This window comes from Dryobates pubescens, chromosome 19, assembly GCF_014839835.1.
Source record: "Dryobates pubescens isolate bDryPub1 chromosome 19, bDryPub1.pri, whole genome shotgun sequence".
Classification (NCBI taxonomy): domain Eukaryota; kingdom Metazoa; phylum Chordata; class Aves; order Piciformes; family Picidae; genus Dryobates; species Dryobates pubescens.
The window spans coordinates 22855716-22883481 of NC_071630.1; the positions used below are offsets into that span (position 1 = coordinate 22855716).

General features: G+C 54.7%; 1 protein-coding gene across 1 annotated transcript; it reads right to left on the reverse strand.

Moving 5' to 3' along the window:
* Positions 1-911: 911 nt before the first annotated feature.
* HSF4 (heat shock transcription factor 4) lies at positions 912-26453 on the reverse strand. Its single transcript, XM_054170224.1, has 13 exons — positions 26331-26453; positions 19452-19560; positions 18107-18234; positions 17774-17898; positions 15248-15323; positions 13655-13719; positions 12326-12425; positions 11515-11639; positions 8740-8964; positions 7773-7878; positions 5186-5251; positions 3804-3891; positions 912-1108 (listed from the first exon to the last, which is right to left on the reverse strand). The coding sequence occupies exons 1-13, from the start codon at positions 26451-26453 to the stop codon at positions 912-914; spliced, it is 1533 nt and encodes a 510-aa protein (XP_054026199.1).
* Positions 26454-27766: the final 1313 nt, after the last annotated feature.

A 27766-nucleotide genomic window follows, 5' to 3' on the forward strand; every position in this document is an offset into this window, starting at 1 on the left:
TCTGGGCAGTGGAGAATCGCTTGTGCAGAAGAGCCTGTCCCTTTCTTAAGGTGTGGGCTTCCCTGCCTTCATGGTAGAGAAAACAGAACTGGGGCAAAACCCCAAACAACAAACCCCCTCAACTCTGCCTGGGATGTTTATGACTTTGTGATGGATTCCCTAAGAGCCAGAGGCCAATCCTTAGAATGGTTGCTCAGAAATCACCTCCTGCACACCCAAAAAGCTCTCAGGTTTCCTCCTAGGAGGCTAGGGGAGAGGTGCAAGAACATCCCTCAGAACCACAAAGTGAATAAAGAGTCTTCTGAGAGCATTGGACTGGCACATAAAACTATTTCTGGCATCCAGAAGGGTCAGGCACTTCAGCTCACCTGTGCTGCCCCAATAAAACCTAACAGTTAGCTCTTGCAGACACCAGTCAGGGCTTTGGGAAGTCCCTGGTGTGCTTCCAAGCTGCTCCTCATTTACATTTTGTAAGATGAGAAACTTCTCAAAGCATTTTCAAGGAATAAAGGGAAAAAAAGATGCTGCCAAGTTCTCACTCCCCAAAGGAGTAAGCACCAGGTGCAGTGTTCTGGTTTTAAACTTCCAGGTCTGGAGATGGTAAAGAATGACAGAATGCTTTGGGTTGGAAGGGGCCTTTAAAGGCCAGCTAGTCCAACCCCCTTTGCACCAGGGACATTTTCAACTGCATCAGGCTGCTCAGAGCCCGATCCAGCCTGACCTCAAATGATTTCAGGGATGGGGCACAAAGCAACACCAAGCAGCAGCTACTGACCATTTCCATCGGCTCCAAAAGAAAGGGCATGAGAAGCAGCTGCCCTGTGGGTTTCTGAGTCACTTGTGTTTCTTTACATTCAAACCTGTGGATGCTTGGATGGGTGGGAGGGAGATGGTGTTTCCTGGGAGCTGAGTCACTGGTTGGTGTCAGGGGAAGAGCTCAGGTTCAGTGGGACGTCCCCCTGGCCACCCGCAGAGGACAGATAAGAAGCCACATTGTCAGGGGGAACATAAAGCGAGGAAGCTTCAGGCAAGCTGATGAGGTCGTTTCCAAACACTGCCTGGCGGTCAAGGAGGAGCTGCTGGGTGCTTTCCAGAATGACATCCTTCCCTGGGAATGCAAGCAGACAACAGAAAACTCAGCTTCTGGAAGGTAGCTTAGCAGCTTCGTGGGCGCAGAACTGCAAAGGTGGCGCAGCCTCACTGCAGCAGGTGACAGGCCTCATGCTGGGCAGCAGAAATGCTTGGCAGCACCTGAGGGGCAATGGCAAGCTCTGCAGGTTGTCAAGCTGGGTTCTGCCTGAATGCTGAGATGCCTCATAAGAAGGGAAAGAGGGATGGAGAAGCAGGGGAGAGCAATTTCTCATCTCCTACACTCAAGAGCTGTCTGGTTTTCTCCATCTTTGCAGAAGGAGAGAGACACAGAATCAGAGAATCAATGAGGTTGGGAAAGACCTCAGAGATCATCAAGTCCAACCTGTCACCCAGCAGCCCATGACTACTCATGGCTCCAAGTGCCACATCCAGTCCCCTCTTGAACACCTCAAGGGATGGGGACTCCACCACCTCCCTGGGCAGCACATCCCAAGGGCCAACAACTCTCTCTGGGAAGAACTTTCTCCTCACCTCCAACCTAAACCTCCCCTGGCACAGCTTGAGACTGTGTCCTCTTGTTCTGGTAATAAGTGCCTGGGAGAAGAGACCAACCCCCACCTGGCTACAACCTCCCTGCAGGCAGTTGCAGAGAGCAAGAAGGTCTCCCCTGAGCCTCCTCTTCTCCAGGCTAAGCAACCCCAGCTCCCTCAGCCTCTCCTCCCAGGGCTGTGCTCCAGACCCCTCCCCAGCTTTGTTGTCCTTCTCTGGACACCTTCCAGCAGCTCAACCTCTTTCCTGACCTGAGGAGCCCAGAACTGGACACAGGACTCCAGGTGTGGCCTCAGCAGTGCTGAGCACAGGGCACAATGAGCTCCCTGCTCCTGCTGGCCACACTGTTCCTGATGCAGGCCAGGATGCCCTTGGCCTTCTTGGCCAGCTGGGCACACTGCTGGCTCCTGTTCAGCTGCTGTCACCCAGTCTCCCCAGGTCCCTTTCTGCCTGGCTGCTCTCAGCCACTCTGCCCCCAGCCTGCAGCACTGCCTGGGCTGGCTGTGATCACACCTGTCAGCTGCCCTCTTCTTGCAGCATCACAAAGCCTTGCTTAGCAGATGTCAACAGTTTAAAGGCTATGCCTGATTTTGAAGCTTAGGGTTAAACAGTGTTAGGGACTGGACACAGAACAATGCAACATAAGATTATCTAAGTCCCTTGGCCTGCTGAATATCTTATAGCAGAAACCTGTTGTTTCTCTTTTTCTTCTCCTGTCCGGGCTGCCTCTTCTGCTTTTGCTGCTGGCTGCCTTATCTCTGACCTTGCATGCAGGCTGAGCTGTCTTCTGTTTTGACTGTGTGAGGTACGGGGGGAGGTGGGAGAGGGAGAGCCGGTGGCCTGGCTCTTAATGCAACCCTCTGGGCTGCCCAGGGAGGGGAGAGTCTGTACAAGGGAGGGGGGATTCTGTGGTCGTTGAAGTGTAAAAACACATGTAACTCTACCTTGTATTTGTTTATTGCTTTTTATAGTCTGATATTTAGTCCATTTTTGTAAATATCATTTCGTTTTGCTCCCCAAACTGGGAGGTTTTGCGGTAAAATTGTCCCGGGGCGGGGGGGAATTTCCACCTTGTCGGGGTGCAAATCCAAGCCACACCAGCAGAGGGCGCTCCTCGTGTGCTGCTCAGCCCCAGCCTGCCGGAGCGCTCCCTCCAGCGCGGCTGAGCTTTCAGCGCCTCTGATGCCCATGCAGCCCACAGCACATCAGCTGGGGCCCGGTGGCTGCAGTGCCAAACTAAGGCTCACAAAAGCTTCCCTTCCAGCTCTGTCCCAGCTGAATACACGTGAAAATCATACCACTGTTCCAAGACCAGGAGAAGACTTCTAGATTCACATCTAGGGTCAATGGCATGCTTTATCAGAGCCACTGGGTGGGAGATCAGCTGGACATTTCATAGAGTCATGGAATCACAGAACCAATAGGGTTGGAAAAGACCTCAGAGATCCTCAAGTCCAACCTGGCACCCAACACCTCCTGACTACTAAACCATGGCACCAAGAGTAGCTAGCTGCTACCAGGTCACCTCCTCTGCAGCAGAAGCCAGAGCAAACACAGGACCTGCATTTCTCCTACCACCCTTACACTCCTAGATCACCACATTGCTCTTAGGTGGTGATGAACACGCAGAGAAAACAGTGGAGGCTCTGATAGAGCAAAGGGCAATGGCTTCAAACTAGAGAAGAGTAGATTGGATGTTAGGAACAAGTTCCCATGAGGGTAGTTGGAGCACTGGCACAGGTTGCCCAGGGAGGTATTTGTGGCCCCATCCCCAGAGATATTCAAGGTGAAACTGGACAGGGCTCTGAGCAACCTGATCTGGTTTGAGGATGTCCCTGCTGACAGCAGAGGGGGTTGGCCTGGATGAGCTTTGGAGGTCCCTTCCAACCCAGACCAGGCTATGATTCTGTGATGCAGACCCAAGCAGAAACAAGGCAGTTGGATCCCATTCCAAACTTCATTCCACGCTCGTCCCCGTGCTCAGTGCCATCTGGCTGTGGAAACACTGCTGACTGACAACCATGCAAGCAAAACAAAACCCATGGTTTGTTCCCTCCAAGTGGCAAATGGGCAGTGCTGGAGGCTGCATCCAGCTCCTGATGCCTTTGACACCTTACTGAGCTCCCCCCCGGCGAGGCTGCAAGAGCTGCTGGTGCTCCTACCTGGGCAGGCGCCGCCGAAGGGTGTGTTGAAGGCTTTGGGGGGCAGCTCAGCTGCAGTCTTCTCCAGGTCCGCTGTGAGGCGCTGCATCTTGGTGCAAAAACACAAACTACGATGTACAATTGTACAAAGACAGGGGAGCTCGTTAGAACTAGGCCGATTCTGACAACCACTGCCTCATCCACGCTGCCAAACAGCCACCGGCAAGGCAGCAGCTCCGCCCTGCCCTGCCCCTCCTCCCTGCCCTGCCTGCATTGGGTCGAACCAGCCAAAAGAGTGTGCTCCAGGGCAGAGTCACACAGCTGGTGTCTGGGGGGAAAACATACCCTTAAGGTCATCGAGTCCAACCCTTCTCTAACTCCAAGTCCCTCAGCACCACATCTCTGTGTCTTTTAAACACCTCCAGGGATGAGGACTCAACCACCTCCCTGGGGAGCCTGTTCCAGTGTTTGATAATCCTTTCAGTGAAGATGCCTCTCCTAATATCCAGCCTAATCTTCCACTGGTGCCTGAAGGCAAGGATTAAGGGCATAGAGCTGCTGCAGGTAGGCACTTCCAGGCTTCTCTATGCTCAGGACTTCCTGCAGGACAAGTAAGCCTAAGGGTAGGCTGCACCATGGAATCAGAATTGTTTTGGTTGGGAGAAGCCTGTAAGATTGAGTCCAGCCATTAACTCTGCACTGCCAGGTCACCACTAAACCATGCCCCTCAGTGCCACATCTCCATGGCTTTTCAATCCCTCCAGGGATGGGGACTCCACCACTGCCCTGGGCAGCCTGGGCCAGGGCTTGGCAGCCCTTTTGGGGAAGAAACCTAAACCTCCCCTGATGCAACCTGAGGCCATTTCCTCTCATCAGCTCACTTGTTACTTGGGAGAAGAGACCAACCCCCACCTGGCTCCAACTTCCTCGCAGGCAGCTGTGGAGAGCCAGAAGGTCTCCAAACCAACACTGCCAAACAGTTTCTCTTTCTTCTGCATGGGCATGCATGAACCTCTGCTCTCATTGCAGGTGGCTCTGCTGCTCGGGGGGGGCTGCTGTTTGGGTGTGTTTGGAAAGAGTTGTGGGATGCAGTGCTCCAGGTGGGGTTCTCAGCAGGGCAGAGGAGCAGAATCCCCTCCCCGTCCTGCCGGTCACACTGCTTTGCACGCAGCCCAGGCGCGGGTGGCTTCTGGGCTGCCGGTGGCCATTGCCAGCTCACGCTGAGATTTTCATCAACCAGCAGCCCCAGCCCTTCTCTCAGCCCCCCCTCAGGAGAGAGGTACTTGCTGTGCTTTACTGCAATCTCCTCTCTGGCTAGAAAGTAACTAAGGAGCCTTCAGTTCTGCACAAACTCTGCTGCACAATTACATCATCATCATGCCTCAGAAACACACAACCCTTACCGGGGACAGGCTGGCTTCCATTTCAGTCAAGTTCCACTCACTCAAAGATAAATTTGGATTAAAGACCTGTTGGAAGGAAAGCACAGTTAGGGCTCTGAAGGGTGCAGTGGTTTGAGGTGCTCATACCCTCAGCTGCCTGCTTGGGCTGGCTGCTGGCAGAGACGCCCAGGAGCAACTTCTGCCTGAGCTCCAGCTGCTCTGCCATGGGAACTGAAGCTCTACCATGAGAGCTGAATCTCTGCCATGGGAACTGAAGGCAAAGGCTCCTGTGTTGACTTGTAGCACAACCAGAACAGCAAGGGCTGAGAAGTGGGCACTGGGGCTGACCCAGGGGCCTTGCTGCCTGCCGCAGTCGTGGTATAAACCATGGGACGCTTCCCGGGCAAGTCAAAGCCCTCTTTTGCTGCTCTTGGGTCCTAGGATGCTTCCAGCTTCATTTGGGTTTTCAAGAGCATCACAAAGCAGTAGCAAAGGGCAGGTAACTGCTGAGTCAGTGCCTTGGTGGCAACTTCCTGAGAAGCCTGAGCAGGCTGGGGAAAGGAGCTGCAGAGCTAGGGGACAGTTTTATGACTCATTCTCACTCCTCTGACGTTCAGTGGCACAGAGAGAGAAAAGTATCTCAGTAGCAGGAAAAACACCTCCTAGTGAGAAATAAGCAGCAGAAACCAATGGAGACAGTGACAAGCTGGGCCTTAGGACAGCTCTCTGTGAAGTCAGAATCCATCACAGGCAGTGGGGAACCGACTTGAAGAGCAAAAGATTGATGTGTCAACTGATTGGTTTGTTCCTGTTCCTCCAGGCAAGCTCCCCCCGTGCCTGAAACACCTCCTGAAGGGGGCATATCTTTGACATATATATTCTTTCCTCATGGAAAGATGATGACTGATACTTGATCATGCAGAATCACAGAATATCAGGGGCTGGAAGGGACCTTGAGACATCATCTAGTTCAGCCCCCCCTGCCAAAGCAGGATCACCTATACCAGCTCACACAGGAACACATCCAGGCAGGTCTTGAATATCTCCAGAGAGGGAGACTCCACAGCCCCCCTGGGCAGCCTGCTCCAGGGCTCTGTCAACCTCACAGTGAAATAATTCTTCCTCCAGTTTCCATGGAACTCTCTATACCTCAACCAACCCAAGTACTACCTTCTTGTGGAAACAAGACCATGGTACTTGAATTGGTTGAGGCATAGATGATGAGTGACAAACCCCTTTTGTATAGTAACCCTGTGTACAAGGAGAGAGAGAGAGAATGAAAAGGAGAACCAAGCAAACCTCCATATTTCTGCATGTGTCTTAGAGTGACCTGAGACCTGCAGACAGATTAATATCTCAGCAGCCACACCTCCCAGAATGTGAGGAAAAGGGAAAGGTAGTAGAGCTAAACACAGGCCAGGAGTATCAGAGATGTAGAATATGTAGCAAATACATTAACCCAAGCCAATCACCAAACTAGCTAGAGAGGGGTATGAAACCTATTTCATGTGACTGTATTAGGTCTCATAGTATCATGGAGAGGTTCTAGAGTCTCATGGGGCTCAATAAGGTGAAGGGCAAGATCCTGCTCGTGAGCTGGGGCAATCCAGGTATCAGTCCAGGCTGGAGCACGATGAGAGTGAGAGCAGCTGTGCAAAAATAGGACCTGGGGGTACTGGTGGATGAGAAGCTGGACATAGCCAGCAATGGGCACTTGCAGCCCAGAAAGCTAATGGCATCCTGAGCTAGATCAGAAACAGGTGCCCAGCAGGTCAAGAGAGGTGATTCTGCCCTTCTGCTCTGCTCTGGGGAGACCTCACCTGCAGTGCTGTGTTCGTTCTGGGGCCCCCAGTACAAGAAGGACAAGGACCTGCTGGAGTGAACCTAGAGGAGAGCCATGAAGATGATCAGAGGGCTGGAGCACCTCTCCTGTGAAGACAGGCTGAAAGAATTGGGGCTGTTCAGCCTGGATCAGAGAAGGCTCCAGGGAGACCTTAGAGCTGCATTTCAATATCTGAAGGGGACCTACAGACTGTTTAGAAGGCCTTGCAGCAATAGGGTGAGGGGCAATGATTTGAAGCTGGAGCAGGGCAGATTTAGGTTAGATGTCAGGAGGAAGTTCTTTATAATGAGATACTGGAACAGGTGGAGGCCACATCCCTGGAGACATTCAAGGTCAGATGTGATGGGGTCTTGAGCAACCTGATCCAGCTGGAAATGTCCCTTGCTGACTGCAGGGAGGTCGGACAAGATGACCTTTGAGGGTCCCTTCCAACCTGATGCTTTCTGTTACTCTCTGATTCAGGTTGGAAAGAGCCTTTAAGGTCGTTGAGACCACTGTTAATGACAAGGTCTCCAACAAAGGCACTGGTTTGTACTCCTGGAAGTTCAAATAAAGCTATTTTCAGAAGAACTGTAGAAAAGCATCATTCAAAGCCTAAGATCCAACCAGTTTCTCTGAGCAGATGAAAACACAGGCATGGTTCTACCAGTAGCATGTGACAGATAAAGGGCCACAGAAGAACACACAGCGTGGTCTGCCTCACTGACAGCCAGAGGACACCACAGTGAAGCTCACAGCCACCCTACCACAGGGCCCAACACTCACATCCAAGAGGCTGCTGGGCTCCAGGCTGTACTGCTGGCTCCTCAGCAGCAGCTGCAGCCCTTCCAGGCTCCAGTCCATGCCTTCCAATGGGTCTGGAATATCTGTTCTGAGAAAAGACAAGGGGAAAGAGTGTCCTCAGTGAGGGTTGCATAGACACACAGGGAAAGCAGGACCAAGCAGCCTCCCAGCGTGAGGTCTGTGTTAAAGCTCAGTCTGAACAACAGGAATCCATGGCCAGCCTGGCTTGGGGCCACATAACTTAGTTTAATTCCAGAAGTAAAGGCCATCAGGGCATGTAGGGGACTGGACTGATGGTACGACAAGAGAGGCTCCTCCTCTCCTGGGTGACACGTGGTTTGGGGATGGAAAGTCTCTACACAGCTCCTCAGGACTGGGAAGAATAAAGCTTTCCTTCCAGGGAGGCACTTAGGGTGCAGGACAGGCTGCACCCTCATCCTTCTGGGCCCAGGGTGGCCGGGCTGCCATTAACCTGTGCTTTACGAAGGAGTGACTTCTAGCTGCAGGCTGCTTTCACCAAGGCATTCAGCTAGAGGAGCAACTGTGAGCACCTGCTGGGTTTGATCTCCCCCTAAAGCTACCAAAATGTCTCTTTAAATCCACAGACTTACTAAACCCCAAACAAACAAACAAAGCAAGCCCCCCCACCAAACTAGTTTTCTTCTAATCAGGTGTTTTTAGGTAGTCATTGTGATCAGGAGGAGACACAAAGGAAAACAGAATCATCAATGGTTTGGGTTGGAACAGAACAGAATAGGCTAGTTAAACATCACCCAGCTCCAGCCCTCCTGTCCTGGGCAGGGACACCTTCCAACAGAAGCCTAAGCAGGTGCCACATGTGCAAGACAGAGCTCACCAAGCTGCTTCAGGTGACTTAAAGCCAGCCCGCCTTGCCCCTCAGCTGATGGAGAAGAGAGACATTAAATACAGAGCCACAGCTCTGCCTCACCTGTCCAGCAGTGCCCTTCTACTTCTTCTCTCAGGTGGTTGTGATGTCCCTGCTGGGGCTGCTCCACAGCTCCCTTTGCCTTCCAGAACAGACTGAACCATGGCGACAGGGAGCACCGGGGGCTCGGGGCAAGCCCGGCAGCCCGGCAGGGGCACATCCGGCTCAGAGCTGGCTTTCAGTCCAGGGCTGACTGGCTCCTCCTTGATCAGCATGAGGCACTTCTCCCTGTGTCAGAGGCAAGACTTAGCTCCACACACACATCTGCGCCACAAAGGCCTTGTGCTCCTGGGAAGGGCAATCACATTTCAGCTTTAAGAACATCAACTAGACAGTGCCAGGACAGATACATTCACTCCTTCTGGTTGCCTTTAGTTGTTCTTCTCACTAATTCCCCAAAGTTAAGGACCCAGCCTCCCCTAATCAGGCCCTATCTTTGTGATGGACAGACACTTAACTCCCCTAAACCATCACCTAAAGAAAAAGGGCCATACCTTGCCTTTTGCAGGTGCTTTACTTTCTCTGCCAGCTGCAGTGAGAGGGAGCCTAGTTGCCTGCCTTTGGCTAGAGGACTGTCTTACAGCTCTCTAAAGCCAGGTGAAATAAAAAGCATCTGAAGGTGACAAAAGTACCTCTCAATACTGAATGAGAACAGACAACCAAAGGCAGCAAAACAGCTTCCCCTCAAAGTGACCACAGGGTCTTCCCATTGCCCTACCCAGCAACTTTGCTTTCTCTTCATGGAGAAGCAAGCTCAGCTGGAATGCCTTCACTCACCCTGTCAGCCACAGCTGGAATTCATTTGCCACACTGGATTGTTTCATAAACGTGGAAAATACTCTTCCACACGTGGCTCATTGCTGGGGTGAGGGTTAAGCCTGAGGCACACTGAAGGTTCACTAAGCTGCAGGGGTTCCCCTGAAAGAAAAATCTCACTGTGGAGGTAGAAATGGGATCAGTAAGAGCTTCCCATGCAGGGGACAGGCTTGGACTAGCAAGCTCTGGAGAGATCCCAGGGATGCAGGTGAGGGTTTGGAACAGAAGCTGTCAAGATCTCACAGTCCCAGGCAGGTGCTTTACTTGTTTGGGAGCAGAGATCTGCAATGAGGGAGGTCCTCCCCATTATTCCTAGATGGACAGAGGACACTGAAGTTCTGTATGCAGAAATGCCTGTGGCACTTACAGGAGGTTTGAGAGCTCCCTGAGAACACACACACACACAGCTGGAGCCAGTGACAAAGGCACCGAGAGCAGCAGGCACGGGGCATGGAAAGCTGTGCTGAGAAGATCTCCTCCTCCAACACTTCCAGACTGGCTTTGCTGCAAGACAGCTCATGAGTGTGACACACAGGAGATGTGTGGAATCACAGAGTGCACTGGGTTGGAAAGAACCTCTAGAGGTCCTCTAGCCCACCCCTCGCTGCAGTAAGCAGCAGCATCCCCAACTAGAGCAGGTTGGACAGAGCTGCACCAAGCTTGACCTGCAAAATCTGCCCTGGGCAACCCGCTCCAGTGTTACAAAGCCTTCCTCAGCAGTCCTTTCAGATGATCCTCTCACCTTGTGAGTCCTACACTCCCACCACAAGCTCCTGTTGATTTAGGAAGTACCCATGGAGTTCCCTCCAATCATGCAGACACAGCATCGGTCAGAGGCCATCAGATGGCCCCCAGGAATCAGCAACTGAACGTGAAGATCCTAGGACTTCATTTTCCCCCTGCTTTAGGAATGGCTTCCAGGCTTTGGGTTGGTTGGCTGGGTTTTGGTTGGGTCTTTTGGTTGGTTGGGTTGGGGTTTTTTGGTTGGTTGGTTGGCTGGGGTTTGTTTGTTGGGTTTGGGGTTTTTTTGGTTGGTTGGGTTGGGTTTGTTGTTTGGGTTTTTGTTGTTGTTTGGGTGTTGCTTGCTTGTTTGTTTGTTTGCTAGTCTGGAGCTCTCTCCATGCTGCCAGCCAATTTCCTGGCTCTGGTTTCAAGCATGAGGCAGAGCCACAGACAGCTTCTGGAGTCTCACTGCCTTGCCTGAGAAACTCTTTCCGTGATTCATCTGTCTACTCACTTTCCACTGACACAGCTGTGCAGCTCTTTTGCTACCAGCCCCAGCTGCACTGCATGTCTGTGGCAGGAAGAGATAAGCATGCCAATGCCTCTGCATTCCGTTCTTGAGTTACTGGGAGCTTTTCAGAGAAAAGCTGTCCAGGGTCGGAAGCTGTCGTGGTGCAACCTTTCTGTTCTCGTTAGCGGCAAGATGAACGCTCTGATTCTGCTTCCTCTTTGTCAAAGCCAAAAGGAGGCTTTCCTTTCTCTCAAGCAACCCAACAGCCCTTAGTGTCTCATCATTTGACAAAGCCTGAGGCAGCCCTTGAGAACAAAATAGAAAGGAACAGGGAATGCTTCTCAGAGCAGAGAGGAAGTTCCCGGTTCTGTTGCTGTTACTCCTCCCTGACCCATGCTGCAAACTGGCAGAAACTACTCCAGCCCACCACCTTTGCAGAGATCTGGGAACCAGGCAGGAACCTGGGTAGAATTAGAACTGCCATACAACTGCCAGGGTTAGAAGGGACCTCAAGGCTCAGCCAGTTCCAACCCCCTGCCATGGGCAGGGACACCTCACACCACAGCACGTTGCTCACAGCCACATCCAGTCTGTCCTTAAACACCCCCAGGGATGAGGCTTCCACCACCTCCCTGGGCAACCTGTGCCACTGCCAGTTACAGCCAGGACAGCTTGAAGTGCTGTGTGTCCATACCCAGCTCCCCCTGGTTCTAATCAGCCATGTTTACCTGTCATGTTCAGGAGGGGGCTGCATATTTATGAGGCTGGCTGGGGATGCTTCAGTAACATCAGATATGATGGGTCCTCCAGCAACTGCAGGGCTGGTTAAGCAAGAGGCAGGCTCTGTTGATGGCTAAGAGGAAAGCAAAAGTGACATAGGTTTATCCTTCTAAAGACCCAGGACAAGCCCAAGGCCCTGTCTGAGACATTAGGGTTTGCTCACTGTGCCCTTGAGTCCTCCTTGCACGGAAACCAGGAAAGCTTTTACCTACTCTGCAACATTCTCACTTCCTCTGGTCTGTCCTCCAACCACACAGAGGCAAAGGTGTGAAATAAGCACTGTGAAGCATCAGCTATGGAGAAGTCTTACCATGGCTGACATTTTGGCCTAGACTGCTTAGATTCCTTTGGAGGGAAAGATCCAACCCACCCCAACCTGGGAGAAAGGCTCTTTCATGCTAGCTCAAGTATTTGAACTGCATGACACATGCCTGGTGTCTGCTTTGGTGGATTAGGGTGGTGGGCATCCCTCAGAGACTGCACACATCTGGCTCTGGTCAGAAAGATCACAGCACCCACACCTAGAACATACTTCTGCCTCTCTGGCCTTGAGGTGAGCCAGGCTGGGCTCACACCACAGAGTTTGGCACAAGGGATCTGCCTTTGCTTCCCACTGCATGCAAGCATGCCACTCAGCTTTGCAAACCTTGCCTCTTCTTCACTGCCAAGCTGCTGACTCTGAAAGCTGTAACACTGCTCCAGTCCCTCTTCCCCCTGGCCAAAGGAACCCCAGAGAGACAGAGGCTGCTGTCAACCTACCGACTGTATGAAGTAGGGGTCGTGGAGGGGGTCTGCAGGCACATGCCGGCTGAACTTGGACACTTGTGGAGCTGAGACCCCACTGTCAAGCATCAGAGGGCTGTGAAGAGAAACAGGGTCACTGGCTGGCTCCTGCTTGCTCACAGTGGAGCAGTCTTTCAGGCTCCCCTGGGCACTCTGCTTTCCCTTAGCTGTAGGGCACTTTCATGTCACCATCGTGACCCCGCAGAGTCTCTGGGAAGCCTGTTCCAGTGCTTTGCCATCTCCACAGCAACAACTTCCCTCCTAGTACCTAACCTAAATCTGCCCTCTTTCAGTTTAAAGCCATCATCCCTTATCCTGTGTGAAGTTCCCCACCCATGAACACCAGCGACTTGGAGCAGCTGCAGTGCTCCCCTTGAGCCCTCCTCTTTGCTACTATCCTTGCAGGGTCATCCCTTGCAAGAGGCTCAGCAGAGGGGCTGGGCAGAGGCAAGGCTACCCAGCTCACTTGTACAGAGTGTGGCTCCTTCATTCACTCCTGTGTTTGCTTCACAGTCCTCACAAGAGGAGCCAAGAGCAAGGCTGCTGGCTTAAAGAAAACCAACTCCCTTGAGCTGTCTCTCTCAGGAAGGCTGGCTCCTTCCTCTGAAGCATGGAGAAGCTTCTGAGTTGCTAAAGGCCACAAGGTTACAAAGGTAGGACCTGGAGGCAGATCCCTGCCCTCCACCTGAGCCACAAAGGCAAACTCCTCTTACCAGCTCCTCTGTCCTCTTTAGCTCACAGGCACCAGAGAGCAAGAGATGCACAGCTACTCTCCTACAAGGCTCTAAGCTTGTCTCTTCACTTGCCTTGATGGTCTGATTTATGACTCTAAAGATAACCCTTAGCTAAAATCTCTCTCCACCTTCTTCTCTGTGAGAGCCTGCAGGTTACCTGCCACCAAACCTGTGCCAGATACACCCCCCACTTGGGGCTGGTGGAGCAAACTACAGGTGTCTGTGGGCTGGCTGGGTCCATCCCTGCTCCCACTGATGACAGCTGGCTAAAGTGGAACCTGCAAGACCAGCAGCAGGTCCTGCCCTTTACCCTCTCCCTGGTCATCCCTCCCACCTCCCGTCAGGCTGTGTGCTGCCCAAATAAAGGTCCTGAGCTGACACGGTGCTTCTCTAAAGAGCTGTGAATGGGGCATGTCAGCAGGTCTGACTCTGCAGTTCAGCCCATTCATCGCCCATCCCCATGGTGCCCTGGTCCGCTGACCGCCCGCCCAGGCGAGCTGAGCTTGTGCTTTTGGTGAGGGGGTGGCATTGTGTGCCCCTCAGCGTGTGCACACCGCACAAGGGTACTTACAGCTTCCTCTTTATCCCAGCGCTGCTGGGGCCGGGTTGGAGCTGGCCAAACAGAAACTGAATCAGCTGTCAGGAGAGATCAAAATCCGGTGCTCATCAGCAGGGTGATTCAGCACTCCCTGCTCTCCCAGCCCTCCTCGGCTCACACGGTCCTCCCTCTCAACACCACCCCAAAGCTGGGAGCAGCCACGAACGGTGGGAGCCAAATTCCATGAGGCATCAGGGCCTGAAACAGCACTAAGCTTCCCAAGAGCTTAAATGACCTACAGCCAGGTGCCTGCTTTGTGTGGAGGCTGCCAGCTGCACCTGCCCAGCGCTGTCTCTCTCCTCTCCTGTGCACGACAAACTCCAGCTAGCCCCACTGGGCTTGGGAACCTGCCTGTGGAGGTCACATGCAAACACTCCTAGGACTGCAGCTAGGCTGGGCCTCTGTAAAACTCTCCAGAGGCCTTCAGAAGAGGCTCTGTGAAGTCTGACTAAGGCTTTGGAAGTGAAACAGGCAAGAGACTCACCACTGGATGGGAGTCTTAGCTCTTTCAGTTGAGTGTTTCAGCCCTGTGAAATTCAGTGGTGATGTAACAGGACACTAAGAGGAGGCAGAATGGCTTTGGAGAGGAATAACTTAGCAACATATTCCCAGGTCAGCTTGAGCCTAATGCTCTGCTTTGACCTCCAAACAAAGAGAGCATTATTATTATTGTCTGTCACAGCTGTCTCATTGCTCAACATAAACCAGAGCTGCAGAGATGCCTCTACAATGAGCAGTGTGGCTGCTGCAGCCCCAGGGCTGGAGGAAGGTATGCCAGCCTTGTGTGCTTCTAGCCAGTCCTGTGACTCCATGACGCCCTGTGAGGGTCAGAGCGTGGCCCTCAGCGGGGCTGGGAGGTGTGATGTGCTCAGACACATCAGCACCATCTGGGAACCCCTGGAGAGGCTTTTCCTAGTGCTGCTGCGCTGCATTGTAAGGAGGATGGCTCTGCAGTGCTGCTTCAATCTAGGAGTCCTCAGCCACACTCTCCAGCAGCTCTGGAGATCAGGTAACAGTTGCTGAAGGTCCCAGCTGGGGCAATGGCTAAGCCAATTCTGCTGCCTTGCAGCTTCAGTGCTGGCAGGAGGAGAAGGAGGCTCCTCTCCAACACCAAGGGAAGAGAAATGATTTGGGAAGCCCAAAGGCATTGGTACAACCAGGACCCACCACAGGGCAGCTGGGGAGAGTCTTGCTCTCTTGCTCAGGACTTGGACAGAAAAAGGGTTCCTGCCATCACAGCAAGGACTGGCAGGAAAAGGAACATTCCCTTCTGCACCGCCAAGCCGACCACTAAGCCATGTCCCTCCACACATCTACAAGGCTCTTAAACCCCTCCAGGCATTGTGGCTCTACCACTTCCCTGGGCAGCCTGTTCCAGGGCTTGACAACACTTTCCTAACATCCAACCACTTTCCATGGGACGTGCAAGAGCATCACAGTTTGAGAGGGAGGGATCTTGGTACGCTGTGACAGAGCATGCAGAGGATTCTGGCAGAAGAAAAGCAGGCAGAGGAGGACACACAGCAGGAAGCACAGGTGAGTCTGGAGCTGGCATCAGCACACTACCTTGTTGATCACTTTCTGTTGCTGTGAGTGGTTCTGCCGGAGGGAAACAACTTCCCTCCAGAGCACTTCATTTTGCCTGCAAGGGAAGCAAACATCCCATGAGCACAGAGAGCCCCCAGCAGCCCACGGTGCTGCCACAGGCACAGCAGGCAAAGTCTTTCCCACCCTGGGGCTCTTGCAGTGCTTGGCTCTTCTCAGGTGTCCCAAATGGGGTCACAGTTGTTTTCCTTGGCTTTTTTCCCTTGACCCCCAGACAAGTGCAAACCAAAGCATGGAGGAAAAACAGGTTGTGAGAAGCCAGCATTTATAGGGGAGGGTAGCAAGAAGCCCAGAATTGCCAGGGCTGGAAGGGACCTCAAGGGTCATCTAGTCCCAACCCCCCCTGCCATGGACAGGGACACCTTCCTCCAGATCAGGTTGCCCTGGACATGAGGTTTTGCTTTTCATGAAACATTGGGGCCAAACTCAGAAGTCCAGCACTTTGTGACTTGGGATGGTTTGGCTCACCAAGACCGCTCCTCCTGCAGGAGCCAAGAAGGCCCAGCCTCTCCACACTGTCCCCCAGCACCCACACAGAGCAGGAGATCCATCCTCTGGAGAGAGCTGCCACAGATCCTGCCTGCTGAAACCTCACACACGTGGTGCTAGGCACGTTTGGGCATGGCTGGAGGGCTGCTGCCCCTGAGAGCCTGGAACCAGAAAGGCTGCAATGCTTTTTGTCAGTGAGAGTCACTGACTTCATCCAGCACAGACCCATGTCCAGCTTGCAGGTGCAGAGAGCATCTGCATTGTCTGCCTGCAAAGGCAGCACAGGAGGGAGGTCAGAGGCTTCTCTGAGCTGCCAGCCCCGGGAAGGGAGATGTGGAGATGGAGTGTATTTACTGTGCTGCCTCCAAGGCTGGGGGCCAGCCAAGTCCATGCTGCAAAGAGTTTTGCCAGTCAGTGTGGCTCAAGAGTTTAGAGAGCTACCAAAACTGACAGGCCAGCAGAACCTGTCACACAGGACTGTGAAGCCTTTGGCTTTGTAGCCTTTCTGGCATGGATTGATGGGGAGATAGGTTCCAGGGCTCGAAAGGGCACACAGCACAGCCCTAGCACAGCAGCCTGTGCAGCAAGAATCTCTGCAGTAAGCTTTCTGTCCTGGTACTGACAGGGTCTTTAGCAAAGCAGCTTGGGCTGACAGCTTGTCCTGGAGCTATGTCACAGAATCAGTTGTCAGGGTTGGAAGGGATCTCAAGGATCATCTAGTTCCAACCCCTCTGCCACAGGCAGGGACACCTTCCACTGGACCACGTTGTCCAGAGCCACATCCAGCCTGGCCTTGTGAAGAGCCTTGTGAAGGGCCTTCCATCCTGGTGTAGGGGAAGGTGTCCTGATGGCTCTTCACCAGCCAGCTTCTGAAGGTGGTTTCAGCCTGTCTTAGCTTATAAGAATGGAGTTCTTTTCATCAGTGGAATGCCATTTTGCCTTTTGCCAGGTGGAGGCAGGGAGCAAGCAAGTCAAGAGGGAGAATAACCTAAAAGCAAGGCCAAATCTTCCAGACTGGGGAGGTTTAGGAAGAAGTTCTTCACAGAAAGAGAGGTTGGCCATTGGAATGTGCTGCCCAGGGAGGTGGTGTTGGCTGCCATCACCTTTGTCCCTGCCTGTGCAGGGTCAGAGCTGCCTCTTGCAGGAGCTCACACTTCACATCCCTGGAGGTGCTTAGGAAGAGCCTGGATGGGTGCTGGGTGCCATGGTTGAGTTGATCAGATGGTGCTGGGGGAGAGGTTGGACTGGATGATCTCAAAGGTCTCTTCCAACCTGGTTAGTTCTATTCTATTCCACTCCACTCCTTCAAAATTAGATGGCATACAAGCCCAGGAACTCTGCCACTGCGGCTGCAGCTGGATTTTATGGTGTGACTTCATGCATGTGCTAAGTGTGGGAGTGATTAAAAACGGAGGTAGGATGCAAATGTGCATCCATTGCAGCTGAGGGGCTGGGCTGGGCTGAAGTTGCCCAGGACATGGTGCTCTCAAGGCCTAGGCTGATGCCAGCTTCATCTGGTGATGCATGAATATCAGCTCTCCTTATGGCAGAAGGCTCTGGGGCCTTTGTGGTTACTCAAGTACTTCCCAAACACAGTTCTCTACAAGGATTAAAAATCTGGAGGCAAATACAAACCTCTCCACTTTTCCCTCTCCACTGATTAGCCAAACTGTAGCCTTTCACTGATTACCTAGTGACCATGACTCAGCAAATCCCAGCCTCAGCTGCTGGTCAGGCAGCCACATGCAGGGAGCATCACAATTGCTGGTTTGCTCTTCTGCAGCTGTTTTGGCCACGTCAGAGGACAGAGTCCTCAGAGAGATGTGGCCCTGGGCTCCAGCAGCACAGCAGCTCTTGGGTTGGGATCTATTTTAGGCCAGTCACAAATTTTGGCAGTAGATAGAGAGCCCTGAGAGGGAGGTGTGTAAGGCTCCTTCTTTCCAGCATTCCCCAGGAGAAGCAAAGGCTTGTAAGAGGCAGAAACAGGATTCAACTCACTGCTTCATGTCCTGCACTTGGCACTCCATGTTCTCCTGTTGGCTTCTCAGTATCTGGACCTCATATAGCAGCCTGCTGAGGTCCTCCTGGCGCATCTTGGTCTCCTCACTCTTCACTACTGACACCTGAGGAAGAAAAATCAGAAGCAGATTTTACCAATGCAAGAAGGGTCTTGAACAGTCATTGCCATGGCTCAGCTGCAGGACTTCCACCAGCCAGGCTCTGATGTGCTGGAATGCCAGGACAGAGAGACGTGCCCCAGGCTCAGCACTACCCTTGGGGTGTGAGTGCGAGAGCCAAAGGGATAGAGCAGAGCAAAGAGCTCCCTCTCACCTTCCTCTTGATGTGCTCCAGGAGGTGCTCGTGGCCCTGCAGGAAGCAGAGGTGCTGGAACTCAGTGTCATCCCGCTCAGGCTTGACCAGCCCCCCTTGCTCGATGTTCACCACCTTCCTGAACCCATCTGTGTGGAGAAGATGTGGCTGAAGGGCTGACAGACCCAGGCTCTGCTCCCTGCCTCCATCTCTGGTCACTCACCCTGCTCTTAGAGCTGCTCCAGTGCACGAGGCATGGCCATGTCCCCTCCCTGCCTCCATCTCTGGTCACTCACCCTGCTCTTAGAGCTGCTCCAGTGCACGAGGCATGGCCATGTCCCCTCCCTGCCTCCATCTCTGGTCACTCACCCTGCTCTTAGAGCTGCTCCAGTGCACGAGGCATGGCCATGACCCCTCCCTGCCTCCATCTCTGGTCACTCACCCTGCTCTTAGAGCTGCTCCAGTGCACGAGGCATGGCCATGACCCCTCCCTGCCTCCATCTCTGGTCACTCACCCTGCTCTTAGAGCTGCTCCAGTGCACGAGGCATGGCCATGACCCCTCCCTGCCTCCATCTCTGGTCACTCACCCTGCTCTTAGAGCTGCTCCAGTGCACAAGGCATGGCCATGTCCCCTCCCTGCCTCCATCTCTGGTCACTCACCCTGCTCTTAGAGCTGCTCCAGTGCACAAGGCATGGTCATGTCCCCTCCCTGCCTCCATCTCTGGTCACTCACCCTGCTCTTAGAGCTGCTCCAGTGCACAAGGCATGGCCATGTCCCCTCCCTGCCTGCTCTTGGGCTGTATCTACAAGAAATCCAGCACAAGGGAGAGCCCTGTGCATCCCACTGGCCACCTCTGCCACTGGCCCACGCTGCCAAAGCCTCATCAGCAATCCAGAATAGAATAGAATAGAATTAACCAGGTTGGAAGAGACCTTTGAGCTCATCCAGTCTAACCTCTCACCCAGCACCATCTGATCAACTAAACCATGGCTCCAAGCACCCATCCAGGCTTTTCCTAAACACCTCCAGGGATGGGGACTCCACCACCTCCCTGGGCAGCACATCCCCATGGCCAATCTCTCTTGCTGGGAAGAACTTCTTCCTGACATCCAGCCTGAACCTCCCCTGGCACAGCTTGAGGCTGTGTCCTCCTGTTCTGGTGCTGCTTGCCTCAAACCCCCCCAGGTCCACAGCAAGGGAACTGCTGCCCTGAGCATCTCAGAGGCAGGTCCTGTTGGGCAAAAGGGACAGTGCCACAGCAAGGAGAGCTCAGCTGCTCTGCCCACAGCTCCCTTCCACGTCTCCTGCTGTCCCTCCCCCAGGCCTGCAGCCCCTGCAGGGCAGGCTGTGGGGAGGGGGCTTACACATGTTGAGCTGCCGGACGAAGCTGGCCATGTTGTTGTGCTTGAAGTACTTGGGCAGCACCTCCTTGGCGAAGCGGCCCTGGTCGAACACGTGGAAGCTGGTGCCATTCTGCCAGGGAGACAAGGACAGAGCCACTCAGTGGGGGGGAATCCCACACCCCCCAACCCAGCCACATTGGCCAGAGCAGCAGCTCAGCTGGCAGCGAAAGCAAGCTGTATTTACAAGTCACCAAAGCAAAGGGCTCCAGAGGGGAGTCAGGGCAGAGAAACCTCCCTGAAGGGGCAAAGCCATGGCAGAAGGCCAAGGGCATCCTGGCCTGCAGCAGGAAGAGTGTGGCCAGCAGCAGCAGGGAGCTCATCCTGCCCTGTGCTCAGCACTGCTCAGGCCACACCTGGAGTCCTGTGTCCAGCTCTGGGCTCCTCAGGGCAGGAAAGAGGTTGAGCTGCTGGAAGGTGTCCAGAGAAGGGCAACAAAGCTGGGGAGGGGTCTGGAGCACAGCCCTGGGAGGAGAGGCTGAGGGAGCTGGGGTTGCTTAGCCTGCAGAAGAGGAGGCTCAGGGGAGACCTTCTTGCTCTCTCCAGCTCCCTGAAGGGAGGTTGGAGCCAGCTGGGGGTTGGTCTCTTCTCCCAGGCACCCAGAACAAGAGGACACAGCCTCAAGCTGTGCCAGGGGAGGTTCAGGCTGGCTGTTAGGAAGAAGTTCTTGCCAGCAAGAGAGATTGGCCATGGGGATGTGCTGCCCAGGGAGGTGGTGGAGTCCCCATCCCTGGAGGTGCTTAGGAAGAGCCTGGTTGGGTGCTTGGTGCCATGGTTGAGTTGATCAGATGGTGCTGGGTGAGAGGTTGGACTGGATGAGCTCAAAGGTCTCTTCCAACCTTATTGATTCTATGATACTAAGAAGGCCGAAGGCAAAAGCACAGAGAGAGAGTCTCCTGTTCCACTCAGAGCAGGGAGTAGAATAGAATAGACCAGACCAGACCAGACCAGGTTGGAAGAGACCTTTGAGATCATCAAGCCCAACCTCTCACCCAGCACCATCTGATCAACCAAACCATGGCACCAAGCACCCATCCAGGCTCTTCCTGAACACCTCCAGGGATGTGAAGTGTGAGCTCCTGCAAGAGGCAGCTCTGACCCTGCACAGGCAAGGACAAAGGTGATGGCAGCCAACAGCCTCTCTTGCAGCCCCTCAGGGAGAGTGGGCAGCCAGGAGTGCAGCCAACAGGCTTGGCAGACAGGGCAGGGCACAGCAGTTGGCACAGGCAGGGCTGGCAGTGGTCATCACCCTCCCAGAAGAGGACCTGGCTGTGGTTTCCACATGGTGAGAGCACATTGCCAGGAGGAAGGTGGGGGCCAGCTGGAGCTCCAGGAAAGCAAACAGCTGTGCAGCTGTCCTGCTGCAGGCAGTGCCTGACCCTCTCGCCAGTAGCAGAGGGCAGCAGAGCTGAAAGAGGAGATGGGAAGGCTAAGGAGTACCAGGGAGCATGAGGGGGAGACTGGTGGAGCCACACCTGACCCTTCCTGAGGCAAAGGCAGCAGACAGAGGCTCTACAAGCAGCAGAGGATCCTCTGCCCTCCTGCCACTGGGCAGTAGGAGGAGACCTAAGAGACAAGCAGGAAGGGAAACAGGTCCGGGCTCGGGGTGGCAGAGGAACCACCTTCCAGCTGCCTCCACCTCAGCTGCCCTCACACAACAGATGTGGGGCTCTGGAGCTTCAGGGCCAGGCACAGGAGGATGTAGAAGGTGGTTGCCTAGAGTGAGTCGTTCAGCTTCATGCATTGTGACAGCTGCCAGTAAGGAACAAAGGAAGGTGATTGCCATTGGCCCAGGTTGCCAACCAGAACCATCCCACAGGGGTCTGCTACCACCACGGGCTAGGGACATCGAGAGAAAGCTCCATGGTCTGGCCTGGCCCTCTGACTGTTACCCACTGGTGGTGGAGGAGCCTAGGAGGTGGTGGAGGAGCCTAGGAGCAGTGGTGGAGGAGCCTAGGAGCAGTGGTGGAGGAGCCTAGGAGCAGTGGTGTGCTGCTGGTCTGGTTGGGGATGTGAATGTTGGAGGCAGCCTTGGCTGCAGGGCCCATGAGGTGGTGCAAGGCAGTGCCCTCTTGTCACTGAACCTGCAGTGAGGGCTGTGCTCCTTTCAGCTCTGCTCAGTCAGCCCTCCAGGACAGCTGCTCTGCTCTAAGCTTTGCCACTGCTTGCTTCAGAGCCTTGGATGTGAGACAGCAGCTACAGACTCTTACACACAAACAGCCAGTAGCTTATGATTGTCCACCCTGGTGTGGACCTCACAGAAAGACTCTGGTGTCTGGAAGAGATCCTGGAAAGTGCTGCCACAACCTCTTGCTGTGCTTGTGTCAGTCTGACCCTGCCCCATCTGCTCCAGAGCTCAGCAGTCCTGGAGGGACACAGCCCAAGAAACACAGCAAGGCAGGAATGCAACTCGGCCCTGGGGCCGCCCCAAGCTCCACACCTTCCCTTGGCTGCCTGGGAAAGAGCACAGCCAGCAGGGCACCTGCAAAGCCTCAGCAGTCAGGCTTCAGAGCCCCAGCGAGCAGCAGTGTGCTGCCAGGACCTGTGACTGCAAAGCCAGCCCGGGGAGGCTGTGCAGCCTCCTTCTCTGGAGCCCTTCAGGACCTGCCTGGATGCACCCTCTGGGGGACCTGCCCTGGCTGAGCCTGGCTTGGCAAGGGGGATGCACTCAATGGAACGCTGGCACAGGCTGCCCAGGGAGGTGGTTGAGGCCCCATCCCTGGAGATACTCAAGGTGAGGCTTGGCAAGGCTCTGGGCAACCTGATCTAGTGGAGGATGCCCCTGCCAGCTGCAAACCAGGTTGGACTAGAGCTTTGGAGGTTCCTTCTAACCCAAACATTTATGATTCTATGATCCCCAGAGGCCCCTTCCAACCCCTAACATTCTGTCATTCTAAGGCAGGCTGCCTGGGGCATCCCTGGCAGACAGAAACACTGCAGGCTGTGGGCTCCCCCTGCTTGCCCTTCAGCTGGTGGCTGAGCTGGTCAGGGCTTGGGAGCCACAAGGCACTGCAGCTGCTTTGGGAGTTTCTGCAAGCAGCAATCTGCAGCAGTTCGTCGTCAGCTGTCACCAGTGTCTCCTAAATCTCTGACCTCAGCAGATCAGTGTCCCCAGGCTACAGTGACAGGGTGGCCCCCTGGAACCCCCCCTCTGCTCTGGGACTTTGGCAGGCTGAAGAGCCACCACCTCAGGCAGGGAGTTTGGGGCACACGTGGGATGTCTGTAAGCCTGCAGGGAGTGGGACCCTCCAGGGGCTCACGCTGGCTCTGCTGCCAGAGGAGGAGCTGCAAAGCTCCCGAGCCTGAAGTGGCCTCCAAGAAAGGCTGCGTGGTGTTGCAGGGAGGGGCCCGAGAGCAGCAAGGGCAGCGACCCCCCCGCTGTGTCCAGCGTTATTATGGCAGCCAAGTGGTGTGAGAGCTGGGGGGGCTGAGCTGTCAGAGGAGGGCAGGGCTGGGAAAGACCAAGCAGGCTCTGTGTGCAGCAGGAGCCTAGCAGTGCTGTGTGGGTCCCACCACAGGGGCTGCAGCTGCCTGGGTGCTCACAGGGCTGCCTGGGTGCTCACAGGGCTGCCTGGAAGCTTCTAAACCAGGGAGTGTAACTGGGACCACCGGGGAGTGTAACTGGGACCACCAGGGAGTTCAGTGACTAAAGAGGTGCCAGGGTGTGCCTGTAGCCTGCCCATAGCCACCTGAGACCAGCCAGCTGGCAAGCCCTGCTGCCTTCCCCTCTGGCAGCTCCCAGCGTGGCATTCCCTCTGGGCTCAGGCTCCCCTGCCAGCCTTCAGGCTCACCTCCCAGTGTCAAACCTGCATGCCCATGACAGGTGACTCTGGGCCAGCTGCACCACTTGCTCCTTGTTCCCTGCTGCAAAGGCTGAAGGCTTGGCCCACCCCCAGGTCCCTTCTCCCATTCTTTACCCCATGAAGCAGCAGCAGCAGAGCCTGGTGAGCTGCTTTAAGAGATCCACTGACAATCCTTAGGCTAAAATCATCCCCACAGACCTGACACCAGGGAGCCATGCCTGTGCCAGCTTGCTCCTGCACAGCAGCTCTGCCTTGCTTGTCTTCACGGGAGCACAAGCTGGGAGGCACTCCTCTGCCCAAAGCAAAGTCACTCTGCAGCTTGTCAGTCCTGGCAGATGCTTCTCAGCTGTGTTTCACAGGCCCCCTGTGTGCTTCTCAAGCCATTTCCCAGGAGTTCCTCCTGACTGCACCTTCCATTTCAGAACTCCAGCCTGCCCCAGGCACAGGCAGCAGATGTGGCCTTTCCCCCTGACAACAGCCTTTGGTGTACATAGACACCACTGCCAGGTTTCCTGTCCCTCTCGTCTCCCTCATGCTAAGAAACACTTCATAGGTCCTGACAGGGCAGCTCTGGTGGCTAGCAAAGGAGGAACATGGGAAACATAGAATCAGTGAGGTTGGAAAAGACCTCAGAGATCAGCAAGTCCAACCTGGCACCCAGCACCTCATGGCTACTAAACCATGGCACCAAGTGCCACATCCAATCCCCTCCTGAACACCTCCAGGGGTGGGGACTCCACCACCTCCCTGGGCAGCACATCCCAAGGGCCAACAACTCTCTCTGGGAAGAACTTTCTCCTCACCTCCAGCCTGAACCTCCCCTGGCACAGCTTGAGACTGTGTCCTCTTGTTCTGGTGCTGGGTGCCTGGGAGAAGAGACCAACCCCCACCTGGCTACAGCCTCCCTTCAGGGAGTTGCAGAGAGCAAGAAGGCCTCCCCTGAGCCTCCTCTTCTGCAGGCTAAGCAACCCCAGCTCCCTCAGCCTCTCCTCCCAGGGCTGTGCTCACAGGGCAGCCTCATGGCATGGGAAACACGAGAGCACACTACATGGGAAACTCAGACACCTAAAAGCCTTCCCCAAACCTCCCAAGAGTGTGGCTGCAGCCTCCATGAGGTGCAGGAAAGCAGAGCACGGTGGTGGCCGTGGGGGGCAGTCAAACCACAACAATCTGGCAGTTGGAAGAGAGAGAGGGAACCATCCATGCACCTCCAACACCCTGCCTAGTTCGGAAATCCTCGTTCAGAACACACAACCTGGGTGGTCCTCAGGTAGGGCCACGTGAGACTGACATCAGAAAGCATCCATTGCCTCGGACAGCTCAAATCCCTTCTCAGGTTTCCAAGGAGAACTCCACTGGACACAACCACAGGACAGAAAGGCTGCTTTAGACTTTTCCTTCTCCCCTCTAAACCTGTTTCTGATCTGGATTCTTGATTTTGCCACAGACAAACCACATCATCTGCAGCAAAGCCTCGGCCAAGAGCACAGTGTGGTCCCAGGGAGCTGTGTGAGGGGGACAAACAGTGCTCTGTCTCTGACTGGACTTAGCAGAGTTGGAAGAGACATTTAAAGGCCACATAGCTCCAAACCCCCTGCACTCAGCAGGGCCATCTTCAACTAGAGCAGCTTGCTGAGAGCCCCAAACAACCTGACCTGGAATGGTTCCAGGGATGGAGCCTCTACCACCCCTCTGGGCAGCCTGGGCCAGGTCTCCCCACCCTTACTGTCAAACATTTCTTCCTTCTCTCCAGTCTGATCTCTCCCTTTTAAACCACCACCTCTTGTCCTGTCACAACAGGCTATGATAAAGAGTCTGTCCCCAGCTTTCTCATTGGCTCCATTAATCATAGAATCAATGAGGTTGGGAAAGACCTCAGAGATCACCAAGCCCAAGCTGTCACCCAACACCCCATGGCTGCTAAACCATGGCTCCAAGTGCCACATCCAATCCCCTCTTGAACACCTCCAGGGATGGGGACTCCACCACCTCCCTGGGCAGCACATCCCAATGGCCAACAACTCTCTGGGAAGAAGCAAGCACCAAAAGACCACAAGAAGGCCTCCCTGCAGCCTTTTCTTCAGGCTGGACCACCCCATCTCTCTCAGCCTAAGCTTATCAGCTCCCCAGTGACAAATGAGAAGCCAAAGCACAGATCTGTCCCTGTGAAGCTGTACAGACAGCACACACCCCAGCATCACCATCACCCCCCCCAGTGAGACAGGGACTCAGTGAGTAAAGCTCTTCCAAGCTGTGAGTGACTGAGGGTGCCAGGGAACCGAAGTCTGAAGCAAGATGAACCCCTCAGCCCCTCCTCAAGAGCAAGGAGCTTCAGAAGATTCTGTGTCAGACACCTTTTAAGAGGCCTCAAGTGAATTGTGCAAACAGCCATCAAAGCACTCCCAAGCAGCTGTCCCTTTGAAGAGCAGAGAAATACTCTCAAGCCTATCCAGAAGGCCCCAACCAGCTCCCAGGGCTGGAAGGGAGCTCAAGGCTCAGCCAGCCCCAGCCCCCTGCCATGGGAAGGGACACCTCACACCACAGCAGGTTGCTCACAGCCACCTCCAGCCTGGCTGCAAACACCTCCAGGCAGGAGGCTTCCACCACCTCCCTGGGCAGCCTGTACCAGGCTCTCACCACCCTCATGGGGAACAACTTCTTCCTCACATCCAATCTGAATCTCCCCTTCTCTAGCTTGGATCCATTCCCCCCAGTTCTGTCACTACCCAGCACCCTCAAAAGTCCCTCCCCAGCTTCCTTGGAGCCCCCTTCAGACACTGGAAGGCCACAAAGGTCTCCTGGGAGCCTTCTCCTCTCCAGACTGAACAGCCCCAACTCTCAGTCTGTCTCTGTAGGAGAGGAGCTCCAGCCCCCTGCTCATGCTCATGGCCCTTCTTTGGAGTCCCCTCACTCTCCCAGTTAGCTGCCCAGCACTTGCAAAGCAGAGGGCAGCTGCTGTGGGCTGCACTCCTTGGCCTCACCCCCAGGTCCTCCCTGCCGGGGCAGGCGCTCGGTGCCAGCCGCCGAGCGCTGTACCTACAGAGCTCCAGCAGATGAGATGGTTCGTCTCAGGATCTTCCACCAGTGTCCAGAGTTTGGTCAGGAAGGCTGGCACATTGCTGGAGTATCCATCCATCACCAGGGAGCTGGGGGAATCCTGCATGGTTCGTCAGTGCCCCGGCTGCACTACCCCCATGGCCCTCTGGTGCCCGCCGCCCGGCCTGCGGAGGGGAGCGAACCGCCCAATTTTATCCCGGGGCCAGCGGCAAGTCTGCTCCCAGGGAGTCACATCAGCAGTGCTGCTCACACTCTTCAAAACTCAGCACAATGGGATGGCATCACCAGCCCCAGAGAACAATGCCCAGAATGAAAGTGCACTGCAGCCGCTCTCGCCGGGCTGTGAATAAATCCCGCAGCGTCATGCAAAGGCAACACGTGCTGCACACCTCCCGCGGGGAGGGCAGCGCAGGCAGCCGTGCCCAGCCCCAGCTCCCCCAGCCTCTCCTCACAGGGCTGTGCCCCAGACCCCTCCCCAGCTTTGCTGCCCTTCTCTGGACACCTTCCAGCAGCTCAACCTCTTTCCTGACCTGAGGAGCCCAGAGCTGGACACAGAACTCCAGGTGTGGCCTGAGCAGTGCTGAGCACAGGGCAGGATGAGCTCCCTGCTCCTGCTGGCCAATTCCTGCCACATCTGTGGTGTTACTTGTCAGGGGCAACCATTTGGGTCTTGAGTGAGGGGAGAGGGTGACAAAAACAGCTGCACAGACTCCAGACCACGAGCTGCTTTATTATTGTTACAAGTAGTGCTTCAGATGGCCCTGAAGAGGTGCTCACAGTGCAGATTTATGCCAGGCTCATTTCAGCTTGGAAACTGCTCTTCAAACAATGCTCACCAAACCCCTTGGGTGCCCCCACACCAACAGCCTACTTCAGCTGCAGGGTGACCTGCCTGTGCTGCACGGGCTGCCCACACTCTCCATTCTCCCAGGACATCCTAACAATGTAACAAAAGCAAAGGACTTTGCTAAAGGGATTCCAACTGGGACCTGGGGATTTGCCTTCCTGAGCAAAGCACAGAGAGGATGGAGAAGGCAGTGTGCAGGCCAGGGGCCTTTTATTGCTACTGTGTGACTCTTCCTCCTGCTTGTCCTTTCTAACAGCTCCTTTCCTATCCAAGCTGTAAGTTACCTGACAACTGGGGAACAGCTGAGCTCTCCATCACTGCAATGCCAGGAGAGGAACCACCAAGGTCAGATGGATCTAACCTTGGATGGATCTAACCCTGGATGGATCCAGCTGATGGATTTCCCACAGCTGATGGCTGCAGCTCCCTGAATCTGCACAGCCACACTACCCCCCTGGGCAGAAAGCAGCTGCACTGAAGCTGCCACTGCCTGTTTAAGGGGCTGCTGGGCACCTGCCCCAGGGAGCTTGACTTGGAGATCTTTCTTTTAAGTGTAAAAATCACAACTGAAG